This window comes from Eimeria necatrix, genomic scaffold (assembly GCF_000499385.1).
Source record: "Eimeria necatrix Houghton genomic scaffold, Enh_scaff52, whole genome shotgun sequence".
NCBI classification, from domain to species: Eukaryota; Apicomplexa; class Conoidasida; order Eucoccidiorida; family Eimeriidae; genus Eimeria; species Eimeria necatrix.
This window is the reverse complement of record NW_013651677.1, coordinates 43,734-62,548: the sequence shown is the minus strand read 5'-3', so window position 1 is coordinate 62,548 and position 18,815 is coordinate 43,734. Positions and strand designations below refer to the sequence as shown.

The following is an 18,815-nucleotide window of genomic DNA, read 5'->3' as shown; positions in this document are numbered from 1 at the left end:
TGCAGCGGCAGGAGCTGCTGCTGCTGCTGCACCAGCTGTACCTGCAGTGTTGCCATGTCAGTCAAACGCGGCCAACAAATCCTCTGTCTCTTCTATAGACAGCCAGTCTTCCTTTGCTGCAGGAGCAGCAGCAGCAACTGCTGCTCCTGCTGCTCCTGCTGCGGGTGTTTCGTGCAGCGACGAACAAGAGGTTTGCTGTGGCGCTGCTGCGAGTTGCGGCTGGTCTTGAGCTGCAGCTGCTGTCACCATCTGGCTTGGTGCTGATGCACGGTGCTGCTGCGGCTGCTGCTGCTGCTGCTGCTCTTGCTGCTGCTGTAGGATATCTGCTGCGGTAGCGAAGTGGGGCATCCGCTGGTGCAGCGACGGCTGTGACGACCAGTGAGGCTGCTGCGGCATGTGCTGCTCCTGCTGCTGCTGCTGCTCATGCGGCATGCGCTGCAGTTGCTGCTGTAGTGGCAGCAAGAGCTGTTGTTGCTTCTCCTGCTGCTGCGCCAGCCATGGCCGTTGCTGCCGCTGCTGCAGGTGTGCACTTGCGCCTTGCTGCTCCACTAGTTGTTGCGGCTGCTCATTTTTGACTATTTGCTGTTCCGGCAGCTGCTGCTTGACCGGCTGCTGCTGCTGCTGCTTCGTGGACAGCTCTGGCTGTAGCGACTGCTGCTGCATTTCCTGGCGCTGGTTAGTGATATGCAGCAGCTGCTGCTCTTGTCGCTGCTGCCCCTGACGCTGCAGTTTGATGACCCAGCCGGAACCGTTCGAAGCTGCATCAGCAGCAGCAGCAGAAGCGTTTCGTGAGGGCTGTTCGTCAGCAGCCTCCGCTGCAGCGGCGGCCGCCGCAGCAGCAGCAGGCGCCGCCTGAAAGTGCTGGTGCAGCTGCAGCAGTACGGGCCACAGTGAGGCCTCAAACGTCAAATGCGGCATTAGCCAGCGACATAAATCTCCAGAAGATGGCCTGTGTCTGCTTTCTAGAAGCACCACTACTCCGTAGTCGCCCCTGAGTTGACAGCAGCAGCAGCAACAGGCAAGCGGTAGAAGCAGCATCAGCAGCGGCAACAACAGCAACCGCAGCAGCAGCCGCAACGCCAGCAGCAACAGCAGCGACAACACCCGCAGCAGCAGCAGCAACAGCACCAGCTGCAGCAGCAGCTGCTACTGCTGCACGCTTGGGACGTACACGTGCCGAATGCATCTCCCTGCTGCCTGGTTGAGGGCTCTGTAGGCCTGAGTGGAGTACCACCTGGACCCACTGACCATCTGGGTTTGTTGCTGCTGCTGCTTCCTGTGCTGCTGCGGCTGCTGCTGCTGCAGGTAGCGGGCGCTGCATGCGTCGTTGTAGTCGCGCTTCTTCTGCACTTTGGGGTCCCCCAAAGACGGAAACGGCAGCCCCACACAAAAGACGCCGCGGCACAAATCGTCATTGAAGGAAAGGCCTTCGCTGAGTTTGCCTCTGTAAACAGCCAGCAGTAAGGCGTGGCCTGCGGACTTGACTGCGGCCACGAATTGCTGCTGCAGCAGCTGGCTTGCTGCAGCAGCAGCAGGCGTTTCCACGAAGACGTGCCGCTTCAGCTGCACCAGCACATCCCATATTGTCTTCTTCCCTTGCCGGAAAGCCGGCATCTTCCTCCGCTGCTGCTGCGGCTGCTGCAGCTGCTGCTGCTGCTGCTCTAGCCACATGGGCTCGCGCTGCCAGATCCGCTGGGCTTGTTGCAGCAAACCATACCGCGGCAGGAACAGCAGCACCCCACCAGGCACGCACTGCAGCAGCCTCGCTACTGCCCTGCCAAGATCTGCAAGAAACTCGGGGTTGTTGAGGTTTGTTGCTTGGCAGCGCAGCTCCCGCTCCCGCACGGTGTGCCGGTGCTGCTGCTGCTGCTGCACCACTTGCAGCCGCTGCGCCGCTGCTGCTGCTGTCGTCGCAGGCGAAGCCAGCGGCTCTGCTGCAGTGCTGGAGGGCAGCGCAGCAACAGCTATCACCTTCAGCTGCTGCTGCCCTATCACGTGCCGCGCCTCAAGAGGGGGACCAAGCAGCCGCTTGCCAAAGGCAGGACCCAACTCGGACCTGCAGCAGCAGCAGCAGCAGCGGTTGCCAGACTTACCAAGGCGCGGCCTTGACAGCACACTAGCGCAATGACCAAAACAACAGCGGCAGCGTCAACTGCAGCCGCAGCAGCAACTAATGCAGTACCAGCAGCAGCAGCAGCAGCAGCAGCAACTGCAGGAACAGCAGCAGCAGCGTACGCGAAAGAGTCAAAGGGCGCCAGCGTGCCCGAAGCAAGGACAACAGTTCTGGCGGTCTCAGCGACGCGGGAGAAGACGACGGCGGGCAGCAGCAGCCAGAGGTGTACAGACACCTTGCGGATTGCTTCTTCCTGCTGCTGCAGTGACTGTTTCTGCTGCTGCGGCAGCGCAGCAGCAGCAAGGAAGTGCCGGTCCGCAGCAAGTCGAATGGAAGCAGCATAAGCTGTGGGGTGCTTCGCCAATAGAAACAAACAGTAAGCCAGCTGCTCCAGCTGCTCGAGGCTGTCACCTGCTGCTGGGGGACCCAGCCCCACCAGCTCTGAAGCTTCGCTGCTGCTGAGCGACAGCACTTCTACACTCTCCCCCAGTGCTGTTGCTGCTTCGGGTGCTGTTAAACCTGCTGCTGCAGCAAAGCCTACGGCGCCTTCGGGGGCCCCGCCGCCCCAGCCCAGCAGTTCGAGGGATACGCTGGGCTCGTCTGCTGCTGCTGCTACTGCTACGCCGCCGTGCACCCCTCGTCTGCTGCTGTTGCTCTTGCTGCTGTTCATTCGCGCGCTCCGCTGCAGCTCCTCGCGAATCACGTGCTGCTGTTGCTGCATCACCCGCTGCAGCAGCTGCTGATTCGTTGCTGCATCTACTGCCACGTCTACCAACTTGGAAATAGGCGCTGCTAGCCTCCCTGCGTGCAGCGCGAGACGCTGCAGCAGCTGTTGCATCCTTGTGTCTCTCCTTGCTGCTGCTCCTGCTGCAATAGGCGATAGCAACAAACGCTCAAGAGACTGCAGCCACCGCAGCAGCTGCTGCAGCTGTTCCACCGTTATGTCTATGCTCCCGACCTCCCTGCAAACGTCTTCTATATTATGTGCTTCGTCTACTATCACCACGCTGCCTGCAGCGGCAGCACGAGCAGCAGCAGCAGCAGAAGCAGTGTAGACAGTAACAGCCATAATCGCAGCAGAAGCCCTGGCGGCAGCTGCATCAGCCGACAGGCCCGCGCAAAGGGATGCAACAGCAGTAGCAGCGTGAACAGCTTGAAAACTGACAGCAAAGCCAGAAGCAGCAGCAGAAACAATAAGTGCAGCAGGGCTCGCATTCACCGCAGCAGCAGGAGTACCACTAGCAGCGGCGTTAGAGGCTAGCAATGATAGGAGCAGCAATAACAGCAGCAGCCGCAGCACGAGCAGCACTAACAGAAACAGCACCAACAACAGCAGCACTAACAGCAGAGGGACTTAAAGCAGCAGCGGCAATAGCAGCAGCAGCAGCAGCACTCGGAGCAGCTTTAGCAGCAGCACCAGGTAGAATAGATGCGACTTTGGTTCTCCTTGCCACTCCAGGGTCAACAACAAAGGCATAGGGGCACACCACAATATCAGCCCCTTGGGCCAGCGCCTGGCTGCTGTAATAGGCGCAGCCCCCAATGCCGCAGCTGCTGCTGCAGTCTGCAGCAGCAGCAGACAGCGCCTCAATATCTAGCACGCTTTCGCACTTGCTGCTGCTGCTGCTGCTACACGCAGCACTGTCAGCGCAGTCTTCCAGTTTTGCCTTCACTGCTGCTGCAGACAGCCCTGCCACGGAGGTATCTGTTGCTGCAGCAGCAGCTGCTGCTGCTGCAGCCGATGCCGGTTTAGCAGCAGCAACAACAGGAGCTAGGGCATGTGCTGCTAACTGAGCAGCATAGACAGGGTCAGAAAGGCGGACGTAATGGGGGCAGATCCAGCAGTTTCCCTGGCCCGCAGCAGCAGCAGCTGCTGCTGCTACTCCTGCTGCTCCTGCTCCTGCTGTTTTTGATGTTCCTTCAGCATTCCCTTCATTTGCGCCTCCCCCAACGGCTTCTTCGTCTGCGTCATCTTGAGACCCGAACTGTTCTGCCTTTGCTGCTTTTGCTGCTGCTGCTGCTGCTGCTGCTGCCGGGGTGGACCGGGCGGTGACAGAAGGTGGGAGGGGGGACTCGCAGGCGGCAACTAGCAGGTCGTTTTGTTTTGTTGCTGCTGTCTGAAGCAGCAGCTGCTGCTGCTGCAGCTGCTTCTCCGTTAAGCCCACCGCTCGTTTGCCCAGCTTCTGCAGCCACAGCGGGGGAGGCGCACACTGCTGCTGCTGCGGTTGTTGCTGCTGCTTATTTTCGTCTGGCGTGGCTGCTGCAGTAGCAGCAGCAACAACAGATCGCAGTGCAATGTTTTGCTGCCTCCGAAGCCTTTCTGTGAGCCTTGCTGAGGCGCGACAGTCGACGCCGCTGACGGGGGCAGCAGCAGCAGCAGCTGCAGCAGCAGCAGCAGCTGCGGCCGCCGCAGTGCCCCCCACGGTCCCAGCTGCTGCTGCTGCTGCTGTTGCTGCTGCTGCTGCTGTCGCTGCTGAGGACCTGCGAAATGAGCACAAGTGCTCTCTGGAAGCCAAATGGACAGCTCGAGGCCTGAAGGCCGTCCGCCGTATCTCTGAAATCACCTGTACGTACACCCCACCAGCAGCAGACGCAAAAAACTGCAGCAGCAAGCAGCAGCAAGCAGCAGCAAGCAGCAAGCAGCAGCAAGCAGCAGCAAGCAGCAGCAGACGCAGCTCAGGGCAAAGCAAAGGACAATATGAAGGGCAGGGAAGCCCCTGCGAGCCACAGCATAGATCCCAAAAGACGCCGGCTGCTCGGTTGAGACAGGCGAAGCAGCAGCAGCAGCAGAGAGAAATGAAGGCAAGGTATAAAGAGAGCAGCAGAGCAGCAGATAAGCGACACGGAGAAGGAAAGACGAAGCGAAAAAGAGACATAAGGAGCCGCAGGCCTGCAAAATCGACGCACAGCTAGCTAGTTAGCTAGCTAAGCAGCTACCTAGCTACCTAGCTAGCTAGCTGCCTAGCTAGCTAGCTAGCTAAAAGGAAGCATGGGTAGCTACCTAGCTAGCTAGCTGCGCACACAAGTAGCTAGCTAGCCAGCTGCCTCTCCCGCCAGCGACCCTGCTGGCGAACAGCCAGCTGGCTAGCTACGCAGCTCGCCACGGATTCCGCAGCGCAGCGCCAGCAGCAGCAGCAGTTGCTGCTGCAGCAGCCTGCGTCTACCCGCGCACTTTCGGAAACAGCAAAGAAGGAGCAGAACTGAGGGCTAGTGACAGACGCAAAGAGACAAAAGGAGAGCCACAGAGCAGCAGCAAACGCCAAAGCTGCTGCTGGCCCCACTTGCTGCCCCTGCTTGTGAGTCCTCGTCAAGTACAAAATGCAGCAGTGCCCTCGCCGCCCAGACTGGAGGCTCTCGAAGCGCTGCCAGCCCAGCGCCCCGCACAGCAGCGCTGCTGTCTTCCCGGTGCCTGCGCAGCAGCAGCAGCAGCAGCAGCAGCAGCGGAGGCGGTAGGACTTTGAGTAGGCGCACGGGAAGCAGCAGCTGCAGCACCTGAAGTGGGAGCTGCGCAGCAGCGGCGCCATTCGCAGCAGCAGCATACGCAGCAGCAACAGCGCTGTTCGTAGAAGAAGCGGGAGAAGGAGCACTCAGCAGGAGCAGCAGGAGCAGCAGCAGCAGCAGCAGCAGCAAGTCGCAACCCACCTGTAGGGGACTCTAAGATGACGTGCTTCTTGTGCATGCATGCGCTCACAAGTCTGTCCATAATTTGCTGCTGAGGCTCCAAGATTCTCTTGTGGTGAAAGGGGATAGAAAGCCCGCAGGTCGACACCATGCGGCGTATGTTTGCTGCTGCCAGGGGCGGCAGCGCCAGCGGCCCGATCTTGCTGCTGCTGCTGCTGCTGCCAGTAATAGCGTTCAGGACGCGCATGTCGACCAGAGGGATGCTAGTGCTGCTGCTGCCGGTGCTGGTGTTGGTGCTGGTGCTGCTCTGGCTGCTCATCGTGCTGCTGCAGGTGCTGTTGCCGCTGCTGCAGTTGGTGCTGCTCGCAGCAGCAGCAGCAGAAGCAGCAGTAGCAGCAGCAGCCAAAAAGGCACCTTTGGCTGCGCTTTCCCCTGGGGAGCCCTGGAGAGCCGCTGCATCTTCTTTAGGGGAATCGCAGCTCTTCACACCAAATGCGAAGCGGGACAGCTCTTCTGCTGCTGTTGCTGCTGCTTCTGCTGCTGCTGCTGCTGCTGCTGGAGCTGCATACGGCATATTTTCTAGAGCAATTGACCCTGAAGCTGCTCTGGTGTCTACCGCGTCGGCAGCCACGGATCCCGTGGCCGCAGCTGCAGCTCCCGCGGCATCTTCTGCTTCGGCAGCAGCAGCAGCAGCAGCGGCTGCATCGGCTTCTAAAGGCTCCCCCTTCACAATCTGCTGCTGCTGCTGCTGCTTGCTTTCCGTTGGCTGCAGGTTTTGGTCCCCAGTATCTTTGCAGTCCTCTGTCTTTGAACATTTCGGGAGCGGCTTGACACAAGGCAAATCTGTGTTGCTGCTGCTGGTGCTGCTGCTGGGAGCAGCAGCAGCAGCAGCAGCGCGAATGTCAGCCCTCAGCTGCAGCAGCGCCAGCTGCTCAGCAAGCAAGTCCACACTCGCGACAAAGGGCCGGGGCCCTTGGGGCCCCACTAAGAGGTTTTGGTAGCAGACAGCAGCATCTTCTGCAACAGCCGCTTGTAGCTGCTGCAGCTGCTGCTGCAGCTGCTGCTGTTGCTGCCGTTCATCTTGCGTTGATGAATTCTCAAAAGGCGCGCCCAAGATGTGGCGGTACTTTTGTTGCCGCTGCTGTTGCTGCTGCTGCTGCTCCTGCAGACTCCTCTTTGCTAGGAAGCCGTAAGCGGCCAGTCCCAGCTGCCGCTCTCTCTGTAGCTGTTGCCCTTTTTGCAGCTGCTGCTGCTGCAGCTGTTGGTGCTGCTGCTGTTGTTGCTGTTGTTGTTGTTGTTGCTGCTGCTGTTGTTGCTGCTGCTGCCCCTCTTGCTGTTGCTGCTGCTGTTGTTCTTCGTGTTGCTGCTGCTGCAGCTCCTGGCTGTCGGGCTTTGTGGGGAGCGGCACAAACTTGAGGCCCCTGGGGCCCCTCGCAGCCACGCGGCGCTTCCCTGCGGGCACCACAGGCAGCAAATGGGTCCCTTCAGAGTTTGTGTTTCCGCTGCTGCTCTGCATCCCTGCTGCTGCTGTTGCTGCTGCTGCCTCTGCAGCGGGCTGCTGCCCCCCCCCAAACTGGGCAGGGGTCACCCAGCAGGCCAACGCAAGGCAAGAATCCCCTCAGATCGTCCCAAACAAGACTATAAGTTTAAGACAAGCATGAACAAACTGTGTTCTGCTGCAGTTGCCGTGGGATACTGCTGCACAGCAGCAGCCCCGTGGCCTTCGCCAGGGGGCCCCCTGGCCCGAGTGGGGTTGTTGTTATGGGGGCCCCTGAAAGAAAAATAGCCCATAGAGGGCCTTATAGGAAATCAGGAGCTTATTAGTATTTAAATTCACAGAAAGTGGTAGAGATCGCCTCAAATACGACTACTTTGGCTGCTGCTGCCCACAGCACCAACAGCAGCAGCCACAGCAACAACACAAGCCAGCCTCGCTCACAGCCCCTGATCACTTCTATGTGCGGCTGAGCGTGAGCACCTGCAGCTGCGTTTGCTGCCACAGTACAGAGCAAGTAGCCAGCATCAGGCGCAACACCAGCCGCTGCTGCTGCAGCGCACGCTGCTGCAACAGCAGCACCATTGGCACACTCAGCAGCAGCAGCAGAGCAGCCCAATGAAAGGAAACGCACCGCAGGCCAAGACGCCTGTTGCAGCAGCAGGAGTCCGTGCTGCTGTTGCTGACTGCTAGCGATGGTAAGGCAACAACGACCCACACGGGCACCAGATGCGCCAGCAGCAGAACCAGCAGCAGCAGCAGCAGCAGCAGCAGCAGCTGGCCCGTGTTCTGTAGTGAGCAGCAGCGGAAGCCGCGCAGATGCTTCTGGGTCGCCTGCATTCCGGCTTCAGCGGCTGTTGCTGCCTCACCAGCAGCAGCTCATCTCAACAGCAGCAAGTGGCAAGGCGCCTTTGAACCCACAAAGAAACCAAAATGCTGCTGCTGCAACTGCTTGTGCTGCTTCTGCTTCCGCGAACAAGCCCTTCTACTGCAGCAGCAGCAGCGATGATGAGATTGAAGAGTGCACGCAGAGGCAGCGCAGGAGTAGCGGCTGCTGCTCCGCAGCAGCAGCAAGTGGAACAGCAGCTGCAGCAGCAGCTGCAGCAGTAGCAACAGCAACAGCAGCGACGCCTTCTACAGCTGCGACGCCTAGAGAGCCCAGCCCGCAGCAGCAGCAGCAGCAGCAGCAAAAGCGCTCGCCGGATTGTGTAGATGCCCTAAAGGGCGGAGCAGATAGCAAACGAATTCGCCTGGCTGCTGCTGCTGCCGCTTGCAGCAGCAGCACTGACAGCAGCCACGAGGCCTGCAGCAGCAACACTTTGCCTTGCAACGATTCGCAGGGGTCATCTCGCTGCAGCAACGGCACTTCCCAAGCCTGCTGCAGCAGCAACAGCAATAACGAAGACGCCGGAGCCCTACAAACAGCGGCAGCAGCTGCTGTCAATCAACTTTCCAGATTGATTCTGCTGCTGCTGCAGGGCAGCAGGAACAAGGTAAGGCGAAACGATCAAGGGAACTCCGCAAGTGCAGCAGCAGTATCAGCAGCAGCAGCTGCTGCTGCTGCTGCAGCACGGGCAGACCCTTCTGTGGGGGAAGCCTTGAAGGCTGCGCTGGGATCTGTAAAAGATCTGCTGCCTTTGCTGCGTCCCCTTCCAGCGCCGGATACAGCCTTATTTCTTGAGCTGCAGCACGAGGAAGAGTGGCAGCAGAAACAGCAGCAGGATAAGCAGCAGCAAGAGCAGCAGCAGCAGCAGCAGGTGCAGCAGCAGCAGGAATCAGAGCGCCTTTTTTCGGAGGAGGAAACAACCAATGCCTCTGCAAAACTCGGCGAGGAATCCCACTGGATCATCAGCAGCCCTAGTGACCAAACAGACGAGGAACCAGCAGCAGCAGCAGCAGCAGCAAGACGGACAGCAGCAGCAACGGGAGACGCAGCTGCCGACAGCGTCACGTCTGAAGACTCAGCAGCAGATGGCGCAGCAGCAGCAGACATTACAGATGATGATGACACAGATGAAGACCCGACGCTGCTTGGAGAGAGTTGGCCTTCATCCGCTGCTGCTGCTGCTGCTGCTGCTGGGAAGGACAAGCCCTGCAACAGCAGCAGCAGCGGCACCCCGAGCAGCCGTCTTTGGCGGCGCCGCCGCAGCAGCAGCAGCAGTTACTGCGAGGCACTGTTCAGCTCAGACGACGAGTCCGTCGCTTCAAATGAGCAGCAGAGGCAGCAGCAGCGACAGCAGCGGCCGCAAAAGCAGCAGCAGAAGCAGCAGCAGAAGCAGCAGCAGAAGCAGCAGTCCTCCCAAGCGAGTTCGGCATCTTCCGCTTCCCAGCACAGCAGCATGAGTAGCATCAGCAGCAGCAGCAGCAGCAGCCTGCTGGGCGGCGCCCGCCGCCTTAGCAGCAGCAGCAGCAGCAGCAGCCAGTTGGGCATATCGTCTGACTGCAACACTGCCTCAGGTGCTGCTTACTGCGCGTTCGTCTCCTGGTGGAGCGCAGGAGGTGCTGCTGCTTTTCCTGCTGCTTCGCTGAAGGCGCTGCAGCAGCAGCATCAAATATCTCTGTCTTCATTCTTCTCCACGGACACGCCTTTGGCCCGGCGGGCTTTCCAGCTAAATAGGCAGGTGCTGCAGCTGCAGATTCGCCTGTCAAGCTGCTGCTGCTGCCGCTGCTGCTGCTCCTTTGTCTCCGGCTTCTTTCAGCAAATGTTCTTACCTATTTCTTACGCCTTTAGTTGTTATTTATTTATGATCTTTTTCATTTTTGTTTAGTTGTTGCATGTATTCCGTGTTTTGCTGCTGCTGCGCTGCGTGCTTTTGCTGCTGCCCGTGCCTGCTCTGTCGTTTTCATCCCTTCCGGAGCCTGCGTAGCCTCTGCGGCGAGTTCTATTTCTTCTACTTCTTCACTGCTGCTGCTGCTGCCGTTGCTGCTGTACCGTTTAAGCGCTTCAGCCGCGCTGCGGGAAGCAGGAACTATTAGTGCAGAAAGAGTTGCAGCAGCAGCAGCAGCAAAGCAGCAGTTACAGCAGCAACAGCAGCAGCAGCACGTTGTTGGCTGCATTTGTGGCCGCAGATATTTAAGCACGACTCCCTCAGGGGACTGCAGCTTCCTGCCATTTCCGCCGTCTGCAGCGGCAAAGACACCTTTGTCGTCATGCCGACGGGTCAGCAAGGCTGGTGACGCTGCTGTCGTTAACTCGCTGCAGCGTCTCTGCTGCCAAGTTTGCTGCTGCTGTTGCCGCGCTGCAGCGTCGCCGCTATATTTGCTGCTGGGAGGGTGCTGCCGCGAATCTTGCCGTTGCTAAGTTTGCTGCCGCTATATTTGCTGCTAAGCTCGTTGCTGCAAATCTTGCAGCTGCTTTTGCTGCTGCCAAGTTTGCTGCTGCATTCAACCACTCAAATCGGGCGCACCGTAGTCTGCGTCCATCCTTTTCTTGCCACACCCGGCGCTGCAAAGTTTGTTGCTGCTGCAGCTGCGAGGGCTGCTGAGCTGCTGCTGCTGCTACTGCTGCTCAGGTGGAGGCAAGAGCTTGTGCTACCAGTTGGCCGCGCTGCTGCTGGGCGGCGTCTGTGTAGTCGTGTCACCGCTGCTGGCGCTGATGGAAGACCAGCAGCGGCACATGCAGCAAAAGGGTCTTTTTGTGGAAAGGCTGGATGCCTCTTTGTCTAAGCCTGAGGTTTGCAGCCCCTGCAGCTGCTGTAGACACTGCTGCTGCTCCTGCTGCTCATGTTCTTTCTGCTGCGTATCGTGCTTCACCGGCTGCAGCTGCTTCCTCGGGGCCGCTGATGCTGCTGCTGCCTCACTCGATCTTGCTGCTATTGCTGTTGCGCCTTATCATTTAAACGTCTTTCCTGCTGCCGACTATTTCTAGTGATTCTGCACTCGTTGCTGATGCTGCTTATGCAGTAGCTGCTGCTGGTGCTCCCGCTGCAGTTGCTGCTGCGACGGTCAATGCCGCTGTTGCTGCCGATCACAACTGCGCCTGGGCCGCGGCTGTTGTACCTGCAGCTGTGTCAGTGTGTTGCTGCGGCCGCCCCTACGTTGCTTGCACGATCTCAAAGTTCCTGCTGCTGCCGCTGCTGTTGCGGCTGCAGGTGCGTCGGGTCTATGCAGACCTCCGTAGCAAAAGCCCCAAGACTCAAGTGCTGCTGATAACTGCTGAGAGGCTCTCGCGTTCTAAGCGGCTAGCCGAGGCCATGGCGGCTCTCCACAGCCGCCGCCTTCTTCGCCTGTTTGTGGTTGACGAGGTCAGGGCCGCGCAGCCTCTTCAAAGACCTAGCCAGGGTTTACGGCTTAGGGTTTAGAGTGTAGGGTTTTGGGTCTAGGGTCTATGGTTTCGGTTCTGGGGTTTAGGGTTTAGGGTTTAGGGTTTTAGGCTCTAGGGTTTAGGGTTTAGGGTCTAGGGTTCAGGGGTCTGGGGTTTCGGGTTCAGGGTTTGGGGTTTACAGTTTAGGGTTTAGGGCTGTAGGGTTTAGGGTTTAGGGTGGCGGGCTCCTCAGGCGCACTTGGTGTCTCAATGGGGCGAGGACTTTCGTGAGGAGTATTTGTCGGTATCCTTTCTGAAGACAAAATATAGAGGTGTTCCCATTATGGCTCTCACTGCGTCGGCCTCCCCTGAGGTGAATTTCACTTCTTTTTTTAAACAAGATTTGCTTCAGGATCTGCACTTCGATTCTGCCTTTCCCAGTGTCAAGACAACCCAGATGTCTTCAAAATGAAACGTAATTGACGCAGTTCAAGCCATTTTTTGTCTTTGTTCCTCAGCTGTGCCTTTTGGCGATATTTGCGTGCGTGGCTTTGGGTTTCTCTAGGAATATGAACATCCGTCTCTTTGCTGCTCCTTTCTTGCTGCCTTTCTCCCTTTTGCCTTTGCCTGTCTGTCTGCGGCTGCATGCACGAGACGCAAAACTGGCTCTTCCGTCTTTGTCTTGTGTTTCCAATTGCCGCCTGTTTCCCCTCCTTTTTGTATCGCTGCGCTAGATCAGCATTTCTGTCGATGCAAATCAGCGTTCACTTTTTTAAATACTCAAAAATCTGGCTGGGTCTCTTCTCCATGCGTACAAATAAGCTTATGTGTATCATTTTTACAGATACGTCTAAAGATACATGTAGGGATGATCATGCATGCATACGCATAGGTACATACGTGTACACGTCTGTGTGTGTACACACATCTACACACACACACACACACACACACACACACACACACCCATATACATATATATATATATATATGTGTATAAATAGATGTATATGTATAGATGCATGTATAGAATATGTGTATATATGTATATATATATGCATGTACATGTATAGATGCACATGTGGATGTACAGACACATATGATTCTATGTATTTTTCTTTACGTATATATTTGCATGCAAGCACGCATGCATACATGCAGAATACGTATACACAAAGGCATATAAGCGAATATGTATACGTATAGAAGTAGTCCTATTTACATCTCCACATGTGGCATAAGCGAATATGTATACGTATAGAAGTAGCCCTATTTGCATCTCCACATGTGCTGTTTTGGGGTTTTGCAGCTGGAGCGCCGCGTGTTGTCTTTGCTGCGCATTTCCGTTTGCTGCTCATTTCGCATGAGTTGCGACCGCCCGAATTTGTTTCTGGAGGTCCACCGCAAGACGAAGGAAACTGTGGCTTTTATTGCTGCAGCAGTTTCCTCTCCGCCCCTCGCCGGCTGCTGCGGCATTATCTATTGCCTTTCCACAAAGGACTGCGAGGCTCTCGCAGCCAAACTCAGCCAGAGGGGAGTCCGCGCAGTGCCTTACCATGCTAAGATGACGCACAGTAAAAGGGCAAAGGTTAGTTTCTGCTGTGGCTGCTGCTTCTGCTGCTGCTGCTGCTGTGACTCTTGGCTTGGCTGCAGCTGCAGCAGCTACGGGCGGACGTTTGTCGATGCTATGGCTAAGGGGGTGGATGCTGCTGCTGATTTGCTGCTCTTGCCGGCGTTGCGACTGCTGCTTTTTGTGCTGCTCTGGCTGCTGCTCATTTCGGCATTACCTTTGCTGCTGCGTTTCTGCCTTAGCTTTGCTGCTGTTGCTGCTGCTGCTTTGCCTCCTGCCGCAGCTCGCAGCCAGTCTGTTGCCGTTGCGAACTCCCAGGGCCTTTTAACGGCTCTCACAGCACCGCATGCAAAATCTGCCCTTGCATAACTTCTGCCTGCAGCCGCCCCTGTTGCTGCTATTGTCGCTGCTGCTGCTGCTATCCTTGCTGCTGCTGCTGCTTCAGGTTTCTGCTCAGTGGGGGGCCGGGGCCGCGTTGGTTGTTTGCTGCACGGTGGCTTTTGGCCTCGGCGTGGATCGAGCTGACGTTCGTTTCGTCTTCCACCACTCAATGCCGCCCTCAATAGAAAGGTTTGGTGCTGCTGCTGCTGCTGCTTTTGCTGCTTGTTGCTGCTGCAGTTTGTGCTGCTAGCAGGCCTCGGTTGGTGTGCCATTTTCTCTTGCTGCAACCTGACAGCATAGAGAGAGTCAGTATCTGAGTTGGTCGTCCACTTCAATTTTGAATTCTTGCATTTGTTTGAATATTTGACGGAAATAGAAGGGCATTTTCTGTCATCTGCTGCTACTTTTGCCGCAGGTACTACCAGGAAATAGGGCGAGCAGGGCGCGATGGCCAGCCCGCCCGCTGCATCCTCTTCTACCTACCTCACGACGCCACACGGATAAACAAGCTGCATGCAGAAGGGGGGGCCCCGTCGCGGGGCCCCCGCAGAGGCCGCTACAGGAACAGGGGCCCCCCAGCGGCGGCCGCAGCGCAGCAGCTGGCGGCGCCCTTTGCGTTGGGGCCCTCCAAAGAGGCGCTCAAGGCTAGGGGATTAGAGGAGATGCAGCGCTACTGCGAAGAAGACACGGAATGCCGGCGGGCGTTTTTGCTGAGGGCTCTGGGGGAGACGCAGCCTGCTACTGCAGCAGCTGCAGCGGTAGTTTGCAACGCCCAGTGTGACAACTGCTGGAGAAGGCAGAACAGCCGCATCGAGGTATGGCAAGAAAGACCCTTAGCATTGTGCTGTGGTTTGTTTGCTTCCGTGCCTTTCTTTGCGTCTCCTTTATTCTTTTCTATAGCAGCTCCTCGTCTCCTTTGTCTCCTTTCCCCGTGCATAGCTGCCTTTTTGTTTTGCTGCCTGCCGCCTTTATGATGTTTTCACTAGTAAACGTTGGTGCTGTGTTTGCTTGCAATTCGCCTCTTCTGCCACTTTCTGTGCTACACTTGCTCGTGAATTCGCTGCTTTCTGTCACCTCTCCACTGCGTCTGTTTCTGTGTACATATTAGGAAGTCGACGCCGCAGAAGCAGCAAGAGTTTTGTTGCTGCTGCTGCATGCCCACGATGCAGCAGCAGCAGGAGACGGCCGCAAGCCAAAGCCTCTCACCCGCCGCTTGCTGCGCCTCGCGTCGCGCAGTGCCAGCGCCAAGGCAGTCCTAGACAGAGGGTGCCTCCAGTGACTGCTGCTGCTGTTGCTTTCGCTGCTGCTGTTGCTGCTGCTGCTGAGGCTTCCACCTCCAGCTGTTGCTGCGGCTTTCTGCTGCTACTTCGTTTTGCCGGTGCTTTCTTTTGCTGCTATTCTTGCCCACAAAGCTGGCGTTGGTTCTCTTGCTGCAGCTGCTTCTTGTGCTGCAGCAACCCCGAGGACCTTTTGCTGCTCGATTCGCAGCCTGCCCTTCTGTGTTGCTGCTGCTGTTGCTGCTGGGCTGCAGGGCTACAGACATGAGTTGCTACGGGGCCCTGCGCGACCTCAGCGCAGACCAAGTTGATGTCATCATATGGTGCACACAGCACATCCTTTTGTTTTTCTCACCTCCCTCTTAGCACGTTTGTGCTTTTTTGTGTTTTTGTCTGCCTCTTTTCATGACTCAATCTCAGTCTCTATTCTCGCCGACGTTTTCAACTTCTGTTTGCCCCGGAGCATGTGCGCCGTTGCGTTGCTTTTTGTCCCCTTTTTTTTCTTCTTTGGCCTTCGTCTTTTAGAGCTCAGCTCCCTCGCTGCTGCTTCTACTGCTGTTGCTGCAGCGAGATGCTGCGGCGATCTCTTCTGAAGGAGGAGTTTGTGAAGGGCCGGCGGAAGTACAGCGGGACCAGTGTGCTGCTGTAAGTCTTTCCTTCCCCTCTCTTGCACTATTTTTTTCTGTTTGTGTTTTACTTCTCTGTTGGTCTACGCCTCATTTCAGACTGTCTCAGATGCTTCTTTCTTCTGCTGCTGCACTCCTCCCTGGCCCCCAAGACATGCTTTTGAAAGACATGCTTTTGAGTCTGGCAGAGGCCGCGCTCTCTTCTTTTAAGCTTCTCTGAATGTTTGTTTTTGCCTGTCCGTTGTTTTTGTCTCTTCTGCTTCTTCAATGGCCCCCAGCCTCTGTGGAGTATCCCTTCTGCTGCTTATCGTGCGGTTGCCGCTGCTGTTGCTGCTGCTGGTGCTGCTGCAGTCCCGGCCCAGTGGCCCACGACTTCCTGTGCGAGAGCCGCCCCTTTGTCATTCGGGTTTGCGTCCCTAAAGGTGCTCCGAAGCCGCTGCCAGCAGCAAAAGCAGCTCCCTCTGCAGCAGCAGAAACAGCATCAGAGGCTGCAGCAGCACCATCTATTGGGCCCAAGGCCCCAGCCCCTGCAGCTGGAACAAAAGGCAAGGCTGGAAATGGGGAAAGGGCGCCTACACGCGCCGCTGCACCAGCAGCAGCAGCAGCAGCAGCAGTAACAACTTCAAGTGCAGCGGCACCAGGAGGGCCAGCTTCTAAGTGGCAGCAAAAGCCCCATCACTTCCCCCCACAGCCTGTTGCTGCACCCCTTCAGTTTTTTTCTGGAACGGCGACGATGAACTTTCTGCAGCAGCAACAGCAGCAGCAGGCACATCCTGCTGCTGCCGCTGCTGCTAGGTGCAGAGAAGTAGCGTGGAGCGCCCAAGCATCCTCTGCTGCCCCTCAGGGGGACGGAGGCCTCAGCGCTACAACCTCCGAGAGAGAAAGAGGCAAACGGCGAAGTGCACGGTCAGATGCGGCGGCAGCAGGCTTGCTGCGTGATGCAGCAGCAATGACTGCTGCTGCTGCTGCTGCCCGAGGTGTGTCTCCGGCTGAAAGAGACTGCGCAGCATTGCAACAGAGTAGTGGGCCTCCAATAGCTCCAGTTCGTCCTTCCGTGTTCTACGGCTTCGAATCAGATGACGAAGGGACGTGGAAAGCTCCAACATACTTTTCTGCAGCAGCGCCAAGTACGACACCCGCCGCAGCAGCAGCTGCAACTGCAATGACCGAAGCAGGTGGTGCCACAGCAGCACCAAGGGCTACAGGCGCAGCTGCAGGAGCAGCTGCAGCTCCAGCAGCTGCAGCTCCAGCAGCAGCTGCAGCTCCAGCAGCAGCTGCAGCTCCAGCAGCAGCTGCACCAGCAGCTGCAGCTCCAGCAGTAACTGCAGCAGCAGCTGCAGCTCCAGCAACAACTGCAGCAGCAGCTGCAGCTCCAGCAGCAACTGCAGCAGCAGCTGCAGCTCCAGCAGCAACTGCAGCAGCAGCTGCAGCTCCGGCAGCAACTGCAGCAGCAGCAAGAAGTAGCACAGCAGGTACAGCGGCAGCCCCTGGAGCAGCAGCTGCTGCTGACCTTTCCAGGTGCATCTCCAAACCCATCGCGTTGTCAGGCTTGGGGTCAGTCCAATCCTCGGCAGCGGCATCGGGGTCCCCAGGAGTCCCTGAAGCTCCGCTGGACCCCGAGGCCCACAGGCGGCGGCTGGCAGCTCTTAGGCGTAATGGCGTTTGTGGTGTTCTTCCTTCAATGTGGCTGTCCTAAGACAGGGAGAACTGCCAATTTGTTGCTGCTTTTGTGCCCAGGCTTGCGTACAGCACTTTGTCATTCAGCTTGCGTCTTTTTGTCTCTGTTTGTGTCTTTTCTTCGTACCCTCTGGGTGCTTGTCAGTTTTATTCCGTCCTCTTTGGCGGGCTTCAGTCAGCCTGTGGGGCCGTCAGCGTGCTGCTTCAGCTACCTCTGTGCTGTGTGTGTCAACTTTGTGTTTCGCCGGCGCCTCTCACACCTTCATAATCACTGTTTGGGTTTCGGTAAACTTGGTTTATCTAATTCACTAGTGCTACTTTGCAGAATTGCTTGCTGCTGCTCCGTGAGTTCACATCTGCTGCGCAGAACAGCTGCATTGCTTCAGCAGCAGCGATCTAGCAAAGCTGTTGGGCTGCTTGGCTGGCTCTAGGTGGTTGCTGCTGGAGTGACACAGGCAGCACCCTGTAGGGCTCACAACAACAGCAGGCAGCTGCTGCTGGAGTGACACAGGCAGCGCACTGTAGGGCTCACAGCAACAGGCAGACGCAGCTGTTGCTTTGCACTCCCGAACAAACGGTTTGCACGGTAACTCGCAATCCTTTGCAGCATAACCGAAAGCAACAGTATCCTTGCTCCGATGCCCAAGCCACAAAAGGCCACTCGTTCAATACGCAGTAGAAGCAGCAGTCCTCATTCTCATACTGCCGCTCCACAGGCGCCAATAAGGCGTTCTGTTCTCCCCCAATGAAAAGGCTCATCATAATCGCAGATTGGATCTGGTGGCCTAAATGAACAACGTTCACCTGCCCTTTAATTTCCAACGGCAAAAGAGGCTCTCCCGTGCTGTTTGCAGCATTTCATGAAACGCGTTTGGGCTTACAAAATGCCCCAGGTCGACAAAAGGGCAGAAACGTGCAGATAAGGGGGATTTGGGGCCTCTACGCTGCAGTGGCCGTGGACTCCTCGTCCGTCGAACGTGATCCTTTCCATTTTTTCGGCCGCAAAGCAACAGGCAAATAAGCGAGCATGTTTTTCCCCCGTCCTTCTGCAACTGCACGGCTGCAGCTACTGCGCCACCCCAAGCCGCAGTTCCTACTACAGCGCGAGTTCTAAGACGAATTTAAACCGCTGGGGTTTTGGGCTTATCAAAGGAAAGGACACAAATAGGAGTAGCGGTGGCAGTCAGGACCACAGGACTTGACTTGGCAGTAAGATGACACTCATAAAAGAAATACGCGATCGACGGAAGCCTTCTTCCCAAGCCCTGACACAGTGAGGTGGTTGTCTCTGGAAAAGGCTGTCCTGTGGGCAGCAGACTTTTAAGCAGACAGCTTCGAGCGTATACTGCACGCACGCCTAGATCTCTTCCATAACAAAGTGACCAAAAGTGGCTTCTGCGCGTGAATTGGACCTTCAATGTACTGTGCTGTGTTCCTCAGCATGAGATAATGGCGTCTTAACCCAACACAAAGGCCCAATTCGAAGCATTTCCGCTTCTTCGCATTGAAAGCACGTAAAGCGTTTCTTGGATCCGCTGACTTTATCTCACAAAGGTCTTTTAAGGGCTAAGAGAAGACATGGCTCCCGCAGCTGCACTCAGTCGCCCACTCATGTGCCAGACACATCAACGAGGCAATTCCGGGCAGAAGGCTTATGGCTAGACAGAAGAGGCCCTAACGAGCTGCGCCTATCCACATGGAGGGTGAGTTGACTGTATCTAATCTCATCGCAGTGCTATGGAACAAGCACGAGGCAGACTGCAAATGTCCACAAATGCAACTTTTTTGCGTTCCTTGCGGTCTAGTGAACCG

General features: G+C 57.0%; 2 protein-coding genes across 2 annotated transcripts; one reads left to right on the top strand and one right to left on the bottom strand.

The window, feature by feature from the left end:
* Positions 1–57: 57 nt before the first annotated feature.
* On the bottom strand, positions 58–7,250 carry ENH_00061020 (hypothetical protein, conserved; the record flags this gene model as incomplete). The annotated part of the gene is made up of 6 exons (XM_013577135.1): positions 58–991; positions 1,172–2,056; positions 2,236–3,124; positions 3,531–4,677; positions 5,395–5,522; positions 5,756–7,250. 6 exons carry the CDS (start codon positions 7,248–7,250, stop codon positions 58–60), a joined length of 5,478 nt encoding a protein of 1,825 aa, XP_013432589.1.
* A 674-nt stretch (positions 7,251–7,924) lies between these two features.
* ENH_00061010 (DEAD/DEAH box helicase, putative) lies at positions 7,925–17,022 on the top strand (the record flags this gene model as incomplete). Its single annotated transcript, XM_013577134.1, has 12 exons — positions 7,925–9,850; positions 10,299–10,389; positions 10,742–10,902; positions 11,321–11,473; positions 11,726–11,845; positions 12,782–13,060; positions 13,488–13,612; positions 13,839–14,238; positions 14,532–14,698; positions 14,955–15,023; positions 15,268–15,345; positions 15,678–17,022. The coding sequence occupies 12 exons, from the start codon at positions 7,925–7,927 to the stop codon at positions 17,020–17,022; spliced, it is 4,914 nt and encodes a 1,637-aa protein (XP_013432588.1).
* Positions 17,023–18,815: the final 1,793 nt, after the last annotated feature.